Source organism: Gigantopelta aegis, chromosome 8 (assembly GCF_016097555.1).
Source record: "Gigantopelta aegis isolate Gae_Host chromosome 8, Gae_host_genome, whole genome shotgun sequence".
In the NCBI taxonomy this organism is placed as follows: Eukaryota; Metazoa; Mollusca; class Gastropoda; order Neomphalida; family Peltospiridae; genus Gigantopelta; species Gigantopelta aegis.
Window position 1 is genome coordinate 12,936,108 of NC_054706.1, and position 18,825 is coordinate 12,954,932.

General features: G+C 37.3%; 1 protein-coding gene across 1 annotated transcript in view; it reads right to left on the reverse strand.

The window, feature by feature from the left end:
* Nucleotides 1-748: 748 nt before the first annotated feature.
* The window catches only part of LOC121378585 (glutamate receptor ionotropic, NMDA 2B-like), a 149,479-nt gene continuing 131,402 nt past the window's right edge, over nt 749-18,825 (reverse strand). Inside the window, 9 exon segments of the mRNA XM_041506832.1 lie at nt 749-2,493; nt 3,585-3,748; nt 4,625-4,711; nt 4,713-4,864; nt 6,001-6,182; nt 6,810-6,970; nt 9,828-10,048; nt 13,570-13,695; nt 18,465-18,651. Coding sequence (XP_041362766.1) covers nt 1,986-2,493; nt 3,585-3,748; nt 4,625-4,711; nt 4,713-4,864; nt 6,001-6,182; nt 6,810-6,970; nt 9,828-10,048; nt 13,570-13,695; nt 18,465-18,651 — 1,788 coding nt within the window. The 3' untranslated portion in view covers nt 749-1,985.

Sequence of the window (18,825 nt, forward strand, 5' to 3'; positions counted from 1 at the left end):
AGCACAAACCAAGGCCTTTGTTGAACCAGTTATGGATCACTGGTCGGTGCAAGTGGTTTACACCTACCCATTGAGCCTTGCGGAGCACTCACTCAGGGTTTGGAGTCGGTATCTGGATTAAAAATCCCATGCCTCGACTGGGATCCGAACCCAGTACCTACCAGCCTGTAGACCGATGGCCTGCCACGACGCCACCGAGGCCGGTCAGACAGTATCAGAGTTATCTGTATAAATGGCTAGCGGGTGCTGATTTCGAGTGTCAGTATCGGACCCAACCCACATTGACCAATGGTGAGGACTATGTTGGTGGTGGTGGTTGCCATTACAGTACTTGTTTCAGCCCACACCGAATATACGATTAGGCTTATTGGAGACATGTACTAGGTAAAAAGGATCAAACACGTGGGGTTGGGGGGAATATTATTACAACCCTGGCAATTAACAACAGCAATCAGCAATGCCGTGGAGACTGCCGCGTTTTTTTTTTAATTTTCGCGGCATTTATTTGCCGTGAAACATTCAGTTTTTTATGCCACCTTTTTTTTTTCTTTCAATTTTTTTTTTTTTTTTTTGGTATTATCGACAAAATTAAAAACCTCTTAAATAGTAATCGTAAACCTGCCATGGCAGTTGTTTTTCACAGTAGTTTGTGCAGCTGCCATTTGCTTAATGGCCAGGGTTGATTATTATAATGTTGAAAGAAACTAGGGAATATTCAAATATAGTATAAGCAATAGGAACAAAGTCGTATCTTAAATAATTGTATTTAATAGCAAAGCTGAAACAATGATGTGACATGACATGGTCATCAAATGTTTATGCCAGGATATAAAGATACACCTGAACCAGACCAAGATAGGATGGAAGACTGATGCTTGGGGGAGGGAGGTGGGGGCAATTATGCGATTAATACATTAGAAACGCGTGGTATCATCCAGTAGCAGTTTTCGGGTCGTGTCCGTTTGTAGGACTCGAGTACCCGTACAAGTGAGACAGTATATAGGACATGCATTTCAGCAGTAACTAATCATTATATGATCATGTGCTAATTTCTTTTTTTAATCTGGCTATCCATCACAATACTGAACGTATCAACTGGTTTCTAAATACAATGGCATGATTTGGCATTCATGTTCAGCTCTGGAATTAAGATGCATAATGCTGGTTTAATGTATTCCTTAGTCTCTTTATCATTATAAGGTCTAGTAAATGTCGGGTACTCGGGTCCGGGTCGAGATTGACCCTCAAGTCCAATATTCGGTCAGTGTTCTGTGGTTACCAAACTAGAACAGTATACACGTAGATGTCAATAGCGTTGATTCTGTCAGTGTTCTGTGCTTACCAAACTAGAACAGTATACATGTAGATGCCAATAGCGTTGATTCTGTCAGTGTTCTGTGGTTACCAAACTAGAACAGTATACACGTATATATCAACAGCGTTGATTCTGTCATTGTTCTGTGGTTACCAAACTAGAACAGTATACACGTAGATGTCAATAGCGTTGATTCTGTCAAGCCAGGCTTGATTTACAGTATATGCAGAATCCCCTTGTCACAATTCTATACCACGGCGCCTAACTCTGCATGTTACTGAAGATGTTGCCTAATGATGTCCATCATGTATTCGATGGGGAAAGCTCTAGACTCAAGACTGGCCAGAAGATGTTGCTTGATGATGCCCTATGTGTATTCACTGGGAACGCTCTGGACTCAAGTCTGGTCATTGTAGGCTGTTGTCATATTACTGACTTATATCACAAATATCCCCTGCATATTGTGAATATTATAACAAAATTCATCGTCTGTACACATAAATACGAACTCACCTTTCCTTATAAACAGAAACGTTGTCTCAGTACTAACTTTATTTACAAATATGTGATTGTATAAACACACGATAATGAATACTTTTCTTCTTGAAGAACAAAATCGGGAGTTTTTTCGGCTACTAATACTAACAATAGAAATGTCAACAGTAACACTTTAAAATTCACTTTCAGCCTCACAATTATTGTCACTACAATCCACACCAAAGTATAGTTTACCGTCATACACTCTAGTTCTATTTTGTAAATCCGCACTTTCAGAGTTTGGGCTGTCTTCACTAATCGCCGACACATAACTTGGTGAGCGCCTAAAATTAGCTTTGGAGGTTGGCGACACGTCGCTTAGAGTATGTCTGTTGGCAGGTTCTAACAATGGGGATCTGTGAGGACCAGACCAGTCGATGCCGTTGGAAGGATCGTAGTTGCTTCTTGTGGTTGGGCTGCGTCTGTTGACTAAATTAAGGTTGTCCCTCTTAGAAGGGTTGGCTCTTTTCACGTGGTACGCCCCGGTGACGGGGTGGCGGTCCACTCTGTTGTCGTCGTCGTAGTGCACACGACGTCCTGGGACTCCATTGGGCTGACGTGGTCTCTGCTGCTGCTGCTGCTGCTTGCTTCTTAAAATAATGTCCCTGTTGTTGTCTTCGTCGTCGTTGTCTTCTTCTTTTCTGAAAATGGAACAAACCATACACTGTGACGTTCATGTATATCGAACGATATGTTTATGACAGAAATACACCTCAATCCCCATCCCGATTCCAGTGGGCCTATTTTGAGAGAATAGACGGTGTAGTGACATCAGATTGGACTACTCACCACCCCTAATCTGTTCTAATGGACTTGCTTCTTGGTACTGGGTACAAATAGCTGATATGATGGAAGTAGTAGGTGTCCACTCCCACCATTAAGACCAAGTGTCGAAATAACCATTCTGTTACACACCTAGATAGCCGTACGTTTAAAATGCGTCATTAAGATATACGTGTGAGTGTGGGGAGTGGGGGTGCGTGTGTGTCACTTTTCTTTTAACTGTCTATATTAATAAAACTATTCAGTCGCGGATCCGGAGAATGGGTTCTGGGGTGGGCACTCCTTCCCGAACTTGAAACTACCATGAAAAACCCTGTTGTTTTTCTTTTACTGGTGTATTTTATTTAGCTGGCGTTTCTGGATAAGATCTAATGCTACATATAATGCATGTTACTACTTGATAATACTGTATGTGTCATTTTAAAAGAATTGCGTTCCCTCCCTAGAGACGTGCTTGGTCCGCCTCTGTTATTATTGTAAGCATTTACTTGACTCCAATACCACAGTCCAGAATCGTATTTGTTGCAGGCATGTAACCCATATATAATGATTTGATATTTTATTTTATTTCGAATGCATAAATATCATTGTTAATGCGAAAAAAAACCCATACGTGTCTCTTGAATCCAAACGACGTTAACTCCAAAGATCCGCTCCTTCAAAACATTCTGTAATGTTCTGTGTATGTTTAGACTTGTCTAACCAATCTTATGGTTGGCAGTCTTCCTAATAGTGGAATATCGCACCATAGACCTAATTCAGTAATGGTTTTGCGAGAAACATTCATGTGCAGAGAATCAATTCCCAAAATGTTAATAGTTTTGTCATTCAGATTAACTACAGGTTAAGGATTTGCAGATTGGCATATCTTTGGATGGAGTTTTTTGTTTGTGCTGGGATCTCATTAAAGATATATTCGTTCAATTTGGACGGACTGATTTCTGTGTACCTTATTGAGTTTTGTAGATTGTCTATCTTGAGAAGGGCCAGGTCGAGTTCATGTCTCAGTTTCCACATCTGGGTCTCACACATAGCATTCTTACATCGGGTCTTCTTATGAAGATCTATAGCTTCCATCACAGACTGTTCAAAAGTTAGAGATTTTCCTAGACTCTGAAATATAAAACAAAACTGTGTATACTTTTGTTAATTTTCTAACAAAGTTAATATTACGTTTTCAATTAATTATTGTGGTTTTGTTACCACTATATTCCAGTACAAAAGTACAAAAACATCTGACCAAAGTCAGTAGTATCTGGTATCCTGATGACCTTTCATTCGACCAATAAAAACACTCCTGATGTACATCCAATAGCAGCTAAATGCTTTTGTGTGTAAACTTACCTTTGTTTGATACCCAATAGCCGATCTCTAGTGTTGAGCCGGGGTGTCGTTAAACATACATTGTAAACTCACCTAGACACGACATGGTGTCAATCATGGCAGGTTCATAAACAAGGTTAAGCTTTGTTTTGTTTAACGACACCGTTAGAACACGTTGGTTTATTAATCACTGACTATCCTCACAGATCTGCTTTCAAACTTCCCATGTTCTGCGTGTCTCATTCTTTGCCCCCCCCCCCCCCCCCCCCACACACACACACCCATCGGGGACGGGATTTAGCTCAGTCAATTGAGTGCTCGCTTGAGATGCTTGCGTCGCAGGATCGAACCACCTTAGTGGATTCATTCAACTTATTTTTTTCTCATTCCAACCTGTGCACCACAACTGGTCAAAGGCCGTGGAATGTGTTTTCCTGTCTGTGGGAAAGTGCACATAAAACATGCCTTGCTGCAGTAGGAAAATGTATTGGGTTACTTCTGATGGCTATGTGTCAGAATTACCAAATCTTTGACATCCAATAGCCGATGATTAACTAATCAATGGGCTCTAGTGGTGTCTTGAAACAAACAAAACATTGTCCACCCAATCTACGCAGCACTCCTCACTTCCCATCAAAAGCTACTGCAATGTAGAATACTACTTACCAAACTAATCAACGTGCAGCATCCAGACTTGTTACATTTGCGCATGCAGTCTCGCCCGAACTTAAAATAGCAGTGTTCCAGTGCTAAAGAGAATCCCACCTAGCACCATGCCACACGCCAGTAAAATGAAAGCACTTGTGAAATTCAATATCCCTAAAGTGTGGCTTGAGACCCCCTTCTTTTCTTTCATTTTGTGGCATGCACCAGCAAGCCAAAATTTCTGAAGTCTCTCCATTTCACCTGCAATAGAAAAATAAATGACATTTTCAAAATATGATCTCAAGTTTCTTTTGATAATCGATATTAGCTGCAATTACCAATAACTGTTTTTATTAGAATTGTATTTTTGTCACATAAAAGGGATTAAAAGACATCGTAAAATATACCCCTGCACCCCACCCACAACCCTCACCCCTGACGCGCCTGGACCCGTGCTTATAAAACTTTACTTTTTAGATGCAAAACCCTGATGATATCAAACGGATACAATTGGTATTCTCAGATTCCAGTCCTTATGGCCTCGGTGGTGTTATCGTTAAGCCATCGGACATAAGGCTGATAGATACAGGGTTCGCAGCCTGGTACCGGCTCCCACCCATAGCGAGTTTTTAAGACCACTACACCCTCTTCTCTCTCACTAACAACTAGCCGACTGTCCTTGACATACAGCCCAGATAGCTAAGGTGTGTGCCAGGACAACGTGCTTGAAACGTAATTGGATATAAGCACGGAAATAAGTTGAATGAAATGAAATGGTTTGATGCAAGCAATTACTCGAGCAAAACTATTTCTGCGTTTGCAAACAAAACACAGCCCACCTTGTCAAAAATTACTGTGAATGTATACACCGAGAGCAGTCCCCACCACCACCCCCCCCCCCCCCCCCCCCCACCCCCCCCCACCCCCCACCCACATACCATAATTTCAGGAGAACATTTCTTGCTCACCATCGATGTTCAAATCCTAAGCACTGAAACTATTAAGTTAATAGTTAAAGTTGTGTTTTCTTTTACGACACCACTGAAGTACATTTATTTATTAATCATCGGCTATTGTATGTCTAATATTTGGTTATTTTGATATTCCACAGACATAATAGCGTATCCCATGGCTTTTGATATAACAGTCGTGGTGCACTGGCTGGAACGAGAAATGGCTGAATGCGCCCACCGACGGGGATCGATTCCAGACCGACCGCGCCTCAAGCGAGCGCTGAGACTATTAAGGTCAGGTCAGATCATAGGATTTAACGTGCACAATCAGAGCAAGCTCTTTTAGCACACGCCTGTCATGGGCGCAGGTGTCGACCTTCATCGGCTTCTCCTTCCAGGACAGCGGAGGTTTATTTGTTAGAAGAACGGGGCCTGGTTACTTACCATCATTCTGGAGCTGTAGTAGAACTCTGTTGACTTTGTTGACCCACGGCGACCCGCGCGGAAAGGCGACGCCGTACCCGGTCATCGCGTACCAGCTGCCCACGGTCCGCAGACGACAGCCCTTGTCTTTACCCACGTAGTACTCCAACACAGTGGCGTCGTAGATAAACGCGTGGATTTTTCTGTAGGATAACACATATTAAGTATATGAAGTGGTGAGGCAATTTGCATCGCTGGAAGTTAATAAGTAAAGCAAAACCCTTCCAACAAATAACAAATAGTTGGGTCAAATATAATATTATACCTCGTGTATATATCTGGGACAAGTTCAGTCAAGCCTACGTTCGCATCACATTAAACAAAATGGCCACGTCGGAAACCAGTCAAATAGTTCGCATGGGCATGTGTATGTGTACAATGTGGATGAATAGATTAAACAGAAATGTAATAAAGTAATTTATATTTCATCCAGAATTAATTTTAAAGTTTAATATGTGTTATATAAATGTGTGTGTGTGTGTGCGCGCGTGCGTGTGTGTGTGTGTGTGTGCGTGCGTGCGCGTGTGTGTGTGTGTGTGTGTGTGTGTGTGTGTGTAATCATATTCATAGCCTGTGTATCTGTGTTTCACATCCAATAGCCAATGTGTATTTTTAATTCAGTCCTTGACGACATTCTACAAAGCTCTTCATTTACTTTAAGTTTCACAAATATATAGAAACACTTGTATACAATAATTGTTTCATAAAAAAATTGTTTCATAATATACAGTACAATACAGTAATTGTTTAAAATAACCAAGCGCTCTTACTGGTGTTTTAACGCAAGGATTCCTTCCTCCACAGTGGGCAGGTTAAACTTCTTCATGTATCGGTAGATATCCTTGTGGTTGTTTTTAATGTTCGTCTCCGTACTTCCGTTCGGAATCGTTGCATACTTGAAAGGTGGTTGCATAGCCGTGGGGTTTTTAAGCTTCAAAAGAAGAGAGAAAAAACTTGTACTAAATTGTACTGAGATCATTATATTTCAGTTTAGTCTGATCATAGACTATAAGACAAACAAATTATGGAAGGAAGGAAATGTTTTATTTAACGACGCACTCAACACATTTTATATACGGTAATATGGCGTCGGACATATGGTTAAGGACCACACAGATATTGAGAGAGGAAACCCGCTGTCGCCACTTCATGGGCTACTTTTTTCGATTAGCAGCAAAGGATCTTTTATATGTAGTATCCCACAGACAGGGCAGTACATACCACGGCCTTTGTTAGATCAGTTGTGGAGCGCTGGCTGGAACGAGAAATAGCCCAATGGGCCCACCGACGGTAATCGATCCTAAATACAAATTATGTACACAAAAGGAATATTTATTTTCAAACATGACTTGGCGAATTTTAAATTTTAGCTGTTTGGAGTCTAAGATATACTTACACTTCGTTAGAGGGATTGAAAACATGTTTTATTGCAGATAATATATGCTGAGCATCACAACGCTAATGTAATTTTCAGCTGTAATATTAAATTATGGGTGGGGGGAGTGTTAAGAAGAGATTAATACTTGCAAATAATACAATATAGGTGACTGGTTTACATTGTCAGAGAAGAACCATGCTGCCTCCAAATAGGCTGAACCTACTGAATACTAATACAGTGTGTTGGTTTTGTTTTTGTTTTTGTTTTTTCTTTAACGACACCACTAGAGCACATTGATTTATTAATTATCGGCCACTGGATGTCAAACATTTGGGAATTTTTACATATAGTCTTAGAGAGGAAACCAACTACATTTTTTTTCCATTAGTAGCAAGGGATATTTTATGTGCACCACCAACAGACATGATAACACATACCACGGCCTTTAATATACTAGTCGTGGTGCACTTGCTGCAACAAGAAATAGGCAAATGGGCCCACCTACTGACCGCGCGTCAAGCGAGTGCTTTACCACTGGGCTACATCCCGCCCCTGAATACCAGTAAGAGGTATCGTGTATGCATTTTCCTACACTTATTTATTAGACATGCATATCAGCTACCTGGGCTACTTGTGCAGGACAAGGGCTAAGGTCATTCTTAGGACAGTCCAATTATATTTGTTCGTTTACGGGCGGATCTTATTTCTAAAAAGTAGGTCATGATGGAATGGAAAAAAAAAGATAGTGCTGGATTATTAGTTTCTATTCGGATTCCGTCAGAATCGAATGAAAAGAAAAAAACAAATACATTATTCTCTTCAACAAACCGTTGTTTATTGATTCTATAACGTATTTTTAAAGCGTATGTAGTCAAATTTCATACGGCTAGGATTTCAGTAATACTAGATTGTAAATAAAATTAAAAATCATTGTTAAAACAGTTGGGAATTGCATAAAAACATGTATTCGATGATTTAAATAAAATCTAACATTGTTTACGTCATATTAGAAAAAATAGCAATCATTCTAATTTAGACTGTCGGAAAGTCTATGGGGGAAAATGAAAAATAAAATGCTGAATTATTAAAAAAATATATTTGAATTCGTTCAAAACCAATGAGTATGGAATGAAAAGAAGAAGAAAACGTATTTTCAACAAATTGATTACATATTTAAAAAAAACATATTTCATTATTTTCATACGGCTAGGATTTCAATAGTATTAGATTATAAATAAAATGAAAAATCAATGATAAAACCGATCAGGTGGTAATTACAAAAAATCATGTATTCAGTAACTTAAATAAAACCTAACATGGCTTACGTCATATTAGAAAAAATAGCAATCATGGAAGTCAAGTGTCCACATATATCAGGAATAAAAATGACTGTGGGCAACAGATCAATAGGTTGTTCAGGAGTGCTCGCGAACTACTCGACTGGTACCTTCGAATTCTGTCATATCACATTCAGCTATCGTTAGACACAATTTCAGTCTAGCGAAATGCCTTTAGAAGACTGCAGGGGTTTTAAAAATAGTTACAGAGGGTTAGTCTGAGCTTTACTTTCAAAACAAGATCACCTTTTGTGTGGCATTAAGAGTTTAAAACAAGACATTCTGGAAACATCCAGAGCGTTTTATCTCTGATATAGTCAATATTCTCATACAATCAAACATGGGTTGGGTTACAGTAGAACACATTTCAATTTTGTCTTATTTTTAATTAAAATGACCACACATCCAGTGGTTTTAATAGAATCAAACACTGCTTAGGTGATAATACCACAAATGTCAACTTGGACTATTGTCTTGAAGTACAATGACCACACACATCGAATGATTTGAATAAAATAAAACATAAGTACGTCATAATACCACAACTTTCAACTTGGACTATTATTATGAAGTAAAATTGCCACACATATCGAATGATTTCATTTTAATGAAACATAAATAGGTGACAACACCACAAATATCAACTTGGACTATTATCTTGAAATAAAATGGCCACACATATCGAATGTTTTCAGTATAATGAAACATAAGTAGGTAACAATACCAAAAAAGTCAACTTGAACCACAAACAATGGTTTCAATAAAAGAAAAACAGAGTTCGGTCACAATGGCACACATTTCAACTTGGACTGTATTTTGGAAGTACAATGACCACACACATCGAATGAATTAAACAAAATAAAACATATGTAGGTCAGACTACCACATTTTTCAACTTGGACTATTATCTGCAATTAAAATCAATACATACACCCAAAGACAGATTTTTTTTTTAGTTGAATTGATCCACTGAGGTGCTTCCATCCTGCGACGCAAGCACTTCAAGCGAGTAATCAACCGACTGAGCTAAATCTTGCCACTAGAAACTAAGACTAAAGTGACGTGAAACCTACCCGCCAGTCTCCGATCCCGGACAGGTCGAAGTACTCCTCCTTGGTGATCATGAAGGCTGCCAGGTTGGCGGTGTAGCTGGCGAGGAAGACGAGGGCGAACAGCGCCCACAGGTTGGCCATCATGCGGCTGGCGATACCCCGGGGCGTGTCCGTGGAGACCGCCGCCCCGAACAGCATCGCCCAGATCAGCCAGAACGAGCGAAACAACGAGAACTTGTGTTCTGAGGACGAAAACAAAACACCAGGCACATCACTCGTTGACACAGAGAATCCTTTCAGAATATACATCATTGTTCCGAATATAATTTTAAAATAATAATAATAACATTAAATTATAATGTTTAATTTTATCCTGTAATACAGGGGATGTGCTAGCTCAAGGACACAGTCGTTCGAGAGGTAGACGGACGTTCGGATAGTTATAATCGTTCATACGTCCGTCTACCTCTCGAACGGCTGAGTACTCGGGCTAGAGTTGTGCTGCCCCCCCCCCCCCCCCCCCCCCGTTGATTTTATATATTTAGAATCAGCGTTTTATCTATATATCGAATATATGTCTGGTCGTCTTAAAGGGACATTCCTGAGTTTACTGCATTGTAAGATGTTTCCGACTAATAAAATATTTCTACGATTAACCTTACATATTAAATATATTTTCTTGTTTAGAATATCAGTGTCTGTATATTCAATGTGTTTCTGGTAGTCTTAATATCTGTAAGAAGCCCAAATTGGATTTTATCTTCAAATAATTTCGTACGTACGAAAACAAATTATTTAAGAAATAAAATGAAATTTAACCTAGTACAAATATTAGAACGACCAGAAACACGTTTAATATACAGCAACTAATATTTTATGCAAAACAATATATTTGATATGTAATTACAATCGTTAAAAAGTCTCTGTTGGTCGATAGCATACTAAAAATTGCAGCAAACTCAGGAATGTCCCTTTAATATGTGTAGTACTCGAATTTGGATATTAACCTTACATACTTTAGTACGTACGAACAAAAGTATTTTCCAGGTAACAAAAGGAAGTTTGGGCTACTACAAAAAATAGAATTATCAGAAATACATTAAAGGGACATTACCGAGTTTGCTTCACTTTTTAAGATGTTATTGACTAACAGAGACTTTTTAACGATTGTAATTACATATCAAATATATTTTTCTGCATAAAATATCAGTGGCTGTATATTAAACGTGTTTCTGATCGTTCTAATATTTGTACTAGGTTAAATTTCATTTTATTTCCAAAGATATTATTTGAAGACAAAATGAAGTTTGGGCTTCTTACAAATATTAAAACGACCAGAAACACATAAAATATACAGACACTGATATTCTAAACAAGAAAATACATTTAATATGTAAGTTTAATCGTAGAAATATTTTATTAGTTGGAAACAGCTTACCATGCAACAAAGTTAGGAATGTCCCTTTAATTATACAGATACTAATATTCTAATCAAAGAAAATATATTTAATATACAATGTTAAGACGTAACAGATGCTCCGTTAGTTAAAGCATCTAACACAGTTGCTGCAAACTCAGAATGGTCTCTCTAGGCTGATTAAGTCAACCTTTTAAATTTAGTAACTAATGTGCCTGTAGAGTGTGTATAACTTGATACCGTACACTGTTTCTGACTCGGTGATATCTCTAACTTAATTTATTAATTGCTGGTTTAGATGAGAACAAATAAACTAGAATGATCATTGGCATAAGCAGGCCCGTAGGAGCCTAGGAGGGCGGAATTGAAGAGCTCGTGACCCCATTTTTAATGGAAGACTTTTAATAAGGCTTATGAGCAAAACAAAAACCCCACCGTTCTCTTTACTAATTGTTTTAGGTTCCATTTCTGTTTTATTTCGTCGTACGGATGTCACGAAATGGTTATTCACATCGACAATTCAGATTTCTAAAGATAAATATGCCAATAAATCCATTTTAGACAACGATGACCTTTTCTTCGCCATTACATTCAATAAATGAAATTTTAACACATTAAATAAATAACTTAGCTCTGCAGGTTCTTGGGGTAACCCGTAATACGTACGCCCATCCCTCTACCTTGTCTATCAGTATTTAGAGCTTTATTGTATTTGTTGTATGTTTATGAATTCAAATGAAAACATTTAGCAGACGTGTCGGTTCTGTCTTATTTCGGCAATAACGTGAATAAGATCAAGTTAACTGTTGCATATATTTGCATATATACAATAAACATATCATTATAATATATTCAAAAAGGGTATGTTCATTGCAAAAGAAGATTACACCAAAAAAAATATATATATATATATATATATGTCGGAATATAATATTTCAAAGAGTAAAATCATAATCAGGAAAAAACTCCACATAGCATTTCGAAGCGTAAGAATACATGAGGCTACACACAACAATCGTGCAACAAATGAGCGAAGATAGCCACGTACCACCACAGCTTGGAAAGAAAAGCCCGTGCAGTGTGGTTGCTTCTGTGGGATTACTGAACCATTGTTGAATACAATTTATATTATATTCAAACCAGTTATTTAATATAATTTATAGTATACATTAAACCAGGCCTTTAACTAATATGTAACATATTTTAATATATTTTCATTATTTCTTATAAACATACTATATTACAGTATGTATATCATTGAACGATGTTCGCGTTGACATATGTTTCATTGAATGTGAACAACAAAACCGCAGTATGTTATCAAGGCCGTATATCTGCACAATGCAGAGTCCAATGACCATTAGGTAAAATAGTGGATGATCCCATGAATCTCTAGTGTCTCGTCCATAGGAGGACAGCCACTCCCGAGGAGATCCTTTACTAGATATTTCATCCTTCTTGTACAGACACAAAGGACTGCCACTCACAGACAACTAAATCAAAACTAGAACCAGACAGAGTTCATTGAAATAAGTATAGTTGTGATGGCATTCACTCACGAATCACTGTAATAACAGTAATAATATCAGGTGTTCGCGAAATGTGAGCATATCCTACCCGACCAGTGGCACCGTCATGAGTACTGCCTGTAACATTATGGATGTATGAATTTGTTTATTGTATGCACTCTCTCATAACGATATAAAGAGCCGTCTGTATAATATGTTTTAACGGTATATTTTGTATTTTTACTTTGTTTTTACTGGGTGAGACAAATAAAATATCTGTCTGTTTGACTAACCAGGTCACACGTTTCAAATGTGGACGTCGATCGTGTCGCCTATATTATAACATAATTATTGTTTCGTAAAAAAGAAAGATATTCGATATAACGTTTGCATTGCATAAATGTTTTAATTGTATGTTGAATTGGAATCTTTTGTCAATAATAAGATTGTATTATACCACTTCTAGCATCTTCTAATATCTGTTTGTCAGTAAGAAGATTCTATACTTCCACTTTAATAATATCTTCTAATATCTGTTTGTCAGTAAGAAGATTCTATACTTCCACTTTAATAATATCTTCTAATATCTGTTTGTCAGTAAGAAGATTCTATACTTCCACTTTAATAATATCTTCTAATATCTGTTTGTCAGTAAGAAGATTCTATACTTCCACTTTAATAATATCTTCTAACATCTGTTTGAAAAACATTTATCATTGCTCTGTGAGTTCCTGCACTTTAATAATATCTTCTAACATCTGTTTGAGAAACATTTATCATTGCACTGCGTGTTTCTGCTCTACAGATACCACTTAGTTTCAGGATTTACCTCAGTTACCTCTCAAAGTGGTCTTTCCTTGGTTCAGACCGTACGGACTCAGCCACTCAAATATGAAAATTGAGGTCCCAGTAGTGTGAACACAAAACACCAATATTAAGCACCACGACGGATAGTCATAGGGCTCTGAAAGCCAATGAAAACACATTGAAAGTGAAAGTTGAAATTATAACCCAAGTCACACAGGAACCAAAGGAAGATCCAGAGCAATTGCATGTAATTTTCTATAAAAACATAGATTACCTATATATTTTGAACAGTGGCGCCAATTCCTCGGCCCTCTGTACATCAAATTATAAATGCCCTCCAACTTCATCACCCCACATCACCCCCATAGTGACGATAACGCGAACGCATATCCTTCGTACCCCAGTGGACCCATTGTCTGAATGGTTTTTTTTTTTTCAAGTCCCAACCAGTGTCCCACGACTAGTATATCAAATGTTGTGGTATGTTCTGTATTGTCTGTGAGGAAAATGCATATAAAATATAATTTGATGTTTAAAAAAAAGCAGCGGGTTTCCTCTAGCACAACGTGTTCAAAACATTACCAAATGTGACATCAAGTAGCCCATGATTGATAAGTCAATGTGCTCTAGTGGTGTCGTTAAAGAAATATAAACAAACTTCATCCTAGGCCAACAATTCTTTGCAGGCAGGGTTGATCCACATGTTGACCTGGACTATCTGGTACTGTCACGGCGTGTTGTTGAGAGATACGATACAAACTACGACAATGTGAGTGGTGTGGGGGATCCTCGTTGTTGGGTTTGCGGTTGCTTTTCCTCAAACACTGAACTTTCAAGTTGATTAGCGATGTTCTAACAAATCACAAAACTGACACATACTTTTGGAGTAATGAGGTTCTTAATAATTACAAGTTCTAAACCTGTGATGGACAAAACACTGCTTGAACAGTTATCTGATGGAAGCATGCCAAAAACGACCCACTCCCCACAAACAAAAGTTCTGAAATTGATCTGGATCCACCCCTGGTCAGAAACACCAAAAACACTGACAGTAGAGTCAGCATAAAAACGAGAGATTATGAAAAATATGAGTAAGAAAAAATCGCAGACTTGGACGCAATTGCCACTGGACATTGGTGCTCCATAACACGTGTAGACAAACCATGTGTCGATTAGTAGAAACAAAGTGTAGAGACAAGAAATGGAAATCGACGGAAAGTAAAATAATGTGTTTGTCTAGAACACATTATTTTATCATTTTAAATTTATAAAATTGCTTTACTCTAAACCTATAGCGATGCGGCCTACTTTAGGGCTATGCACATATCATGCGACTACCATTCTATACCTATATGTATCTGATGTCATTTTATTATGCTATTATAGACTACACAAGTGAATCAAATTTTAAAATGTAACCACTACTATTTCCCAAGTTTGAGACATCGAAAAATAAAAAATCCTATCCCCTAAAAACCTAGCCCAATACAAATACATATATTATATATCCTTCCAATGCGCCTGCAAGTTATTTAAATTTATCATTAAAAATAAATGTACATTTTAATTTACTACTCTAAACACAGAGGCATTTTAATTTATCATTCATCATTTATCATTCATCATTTACCATTCATCATTTATCATTTATCATATTAAACCTACAAATTAATTTTAAAACTATAAACCTATACACGTATTATGTTGCACCGTGTCCGTAGCTGGAACGTCCCTAGTTGCACACCCTTTTACCTGTAGGGGGCACTGCACCCCTGTCGAGTCCACTCGGACTATACCACTCAAAGAGATATACAGTCACTGCCACGGCTTGCATACACATTAGAAGTATGAAAAGCCAGGACATATAGTCAAACGGTTCTGAAATACAATCACAATATCCTACCATGTTGTACTCACATTGTAATTCAATATCCTTAAATATTGTAATCTTCGACGCCATATAACCGTAAATAAAATGTGTTGAGTGTTATTAAATAAAACATTTCCTTCCTTAAATACTGTAGTCATATGATCAAATAGCTAGTCGTATTATATATATATATATATATATATCGTAATAGTCCATTGATATCATTAAAATATGCCATATTTATTATTAGTTAAATAAACTAAATATCATTAAACGCTGCATAATATAATTACATATCCTTAAAATTCTGAAGTCACATGATCAAATATCCAGTTGTAGTGTAGTTATATAATCAAAATGCCTCGCCATAATTCATTCAAATCATTAAAACATGCCATATTTATTGTTAGTTATATAAATTAAATATCTTTAAATACTGTATATAGTTAGGTAATAAAAATACTAGTGCATGCATTCTGTCAGATGGTAGCCACTCTTGTAGTCATATCATATTTTGACATGTTTTAGCAATACAATCAAAATATGTCGTCACATTTAATGTGGTTATATAATAAAAATCAGGGCAGTAGCTAGGATTGTTTGTAGGGTAGAGGGCAGATGAATTCTTGGAACGAACAAGCATGGAAGGTGTAATACATTAGTGGGTCCGGGGGCATGGCCCCAAGGACATTTTGAAATCTAGAGGCATTTCATGGAATTTACATACCGTACTTAAAACGTCAAGTCAATATCAATAACCAGTACAAAAAAATCCTTGCCACTCTACCCTACTGGCCATGGCCCTGAACATGTCCTGTTACATTAAAGTCATATAATCAAGTAATCTAAATTTGTAGTCATATAATCAAAATATGGCTTTTCACTGTGGTTATATAAACTAAATATTGTCATATAATTGGAATGCCCTTCCATATTGTGATCATCAGTTCAAAATTTTGTACCAAATACGTACTGTTATAATACAAACAAATATCACATTGTTGTGCAATTAAATTACTAAATATATTGTATTATCCTGGAAATACAACATTTTTTATTGTAGTCAAGTAATGAAACTATCCTTCAACATCGTGCTATGTTGCCATATATTAAATCAAAATAACTATCGTTTTTTACTCATATTTTGAAAACATCCTGTCATTTTATATATGTTCATATATTTAAAATACTCTGTCATTTTGTAGTCAAACAATCAAAGTATCCTGTAATACTTGATACATTAAACGTCCATGAAAGTATTGTTATGCAGATGCCTTTATCCAAAAAATTCATTAATTTTGACAATGATATTTGCTTGATTTCTGTCATGTTTTCGGTAATTTCAAGTCGATTTTTACAGGCACTCGGGTCATAACATTCATGGTTTAAATAAAAACATTATGTTAAACGTTAACATAACTATAATTTGGAGTTGTCTGCACTGATCATTTCGATCAAATCAATAGAGTTAATAGCTGACAACATCGTTAATCTGACATCCTTGATGTTTAAAGCCATTCGTTAGTGCATGCCGTCATGGCTTTGTAAAATATTCGTTAAACTTTCGTCTTGTACATAGATATAGTTTACATTAAAAATATAATGCTGTGTCATTTGGACTGCAATGCGTTCACGTGCAACATGTCTACAATGTCAAAGAGCTGGATTTATCTCTGTGGCAAAGCGTTTGCCTGACGTCATAGGATGTATCCACGGGAGTTCGTGTCCTGTTTGGAGTTTTACGGTGTTTAATTAGGACCAGTCGATGGAATACCATGCGCGCTACGCTACAAATCAAACACCTAGAAACTCCAGCCAGGACCCGAACGCCCGCGGATATATCGTCCGTGGTAAATCTATTGAGTTTAAGTGAGTTAAGTATGGTATATAGAAAGCCGTGGTATGTACTTTCCAATCTGTGGAAAAGTGCATATGAATTTTTTTTTCTCTCTACAGTAGGAATATAGTACAGACATTATGTACAATGACCTCACACAAATTGCAACAAAAGCTCTCTCAGTTGTTGACATTATGAGATGTAAAAGTGTCTTGTATTTCAACAGACTGCTATATTTTATTTCATCTTTTTCCTCCTGAATTTTATTAGGTTTCTACGATGGACATACTACTTTACTGACAGCAGCTTGCATTTATTGTTGTGTCTTCAACGTTTTTCATTATTTCAAGGCTTTGAAGCTACTCCACCAAAAATAAAGCATGGTATACACGAACAGATCATTCAATCAATCATGTAAGAACAATAAAGAGTGGCGAAAAAAAAGGCATTTAGGGTAGGGTCAAACTTTGGTGATTTTCAAAACTGTCCCCCCAGAAGATTCACTGGGACTTTTTTCTGTCATTGAGTACATATACTGGAAACAAAATCCATTGAGTTTGCTTTTGTTGCAATTTGCGTGAGGTTGACCAAACATTTTGGGTAAAATGCCTGTACTAATAAGCTATATGACAGCAACATGTTTTCTATCTAAGGATCTAGATCAAATGTTTGAATAACCATACGATGGAAAATAAGTAGTAGTAGTTAAAATATACCGAGGTGTCGTTAAACGACATATTTTCTTTCTCTTTTTTGTTCTAACAATTTGGGAAACTTGGTTGAACCACACATAATGTGGACACAAAATGGTGAAAAATGCATTACAGGGCGTTCAAGATTTACATGAATTTTAATTGTTAATAACCGTAACTTCGACAACTTCAACTTTACCTCAAATTAAAACCCTTAAGGCGCGTTCTCACTATGTGATTTACAGATTAGTCGCACCGACTGGTCGCATGCGATGGCATCGTACAGTGAGGACACCTAAATCAAAATGACATTTGTCTTGCACACTTACGGTCAGAGTCGCTATGACAAATCGCATTCGACATGTCGGTGCGATTAATGGCATACGGAGAACGTCCCATTAAGAGACGAACAACCATCGTACTGAAGACACCAATAACTACTGCCACCCATGGTTTCTGACATATAATGGAATATGTTTGGCATAAAACTAATGATAATATTATTGTTAAATATAAAAATACATTACCAAGGAAGGCTGTAGGGGAAATGGCTCCCTCTCTGATGGAGACGACGATCGTGATGCCAGTTTCCAAATACGGAACTGAAAAATCCACCGCCGCGTTCCTCTCTGGGGTTATTTTCAATGACGTCATCACCATATCCGCCTTCCCGTCGATTAACACTCTGACCAAGCCGTTCCACTGTTTTGTCGTCTGCAAGAACCGATGTGTTTAGAACTAACAGGTGGAATACGATTAAATTAACAAGAACAGGATACAATTCGGTTTTCCTTCAAACGACTCTATAGAAATCTGAACGATAACATTGTAATACATGGTTAGGGCCCGGCCGTATCTCTGCATAATGCTTTGTTTTGAATTCTAATG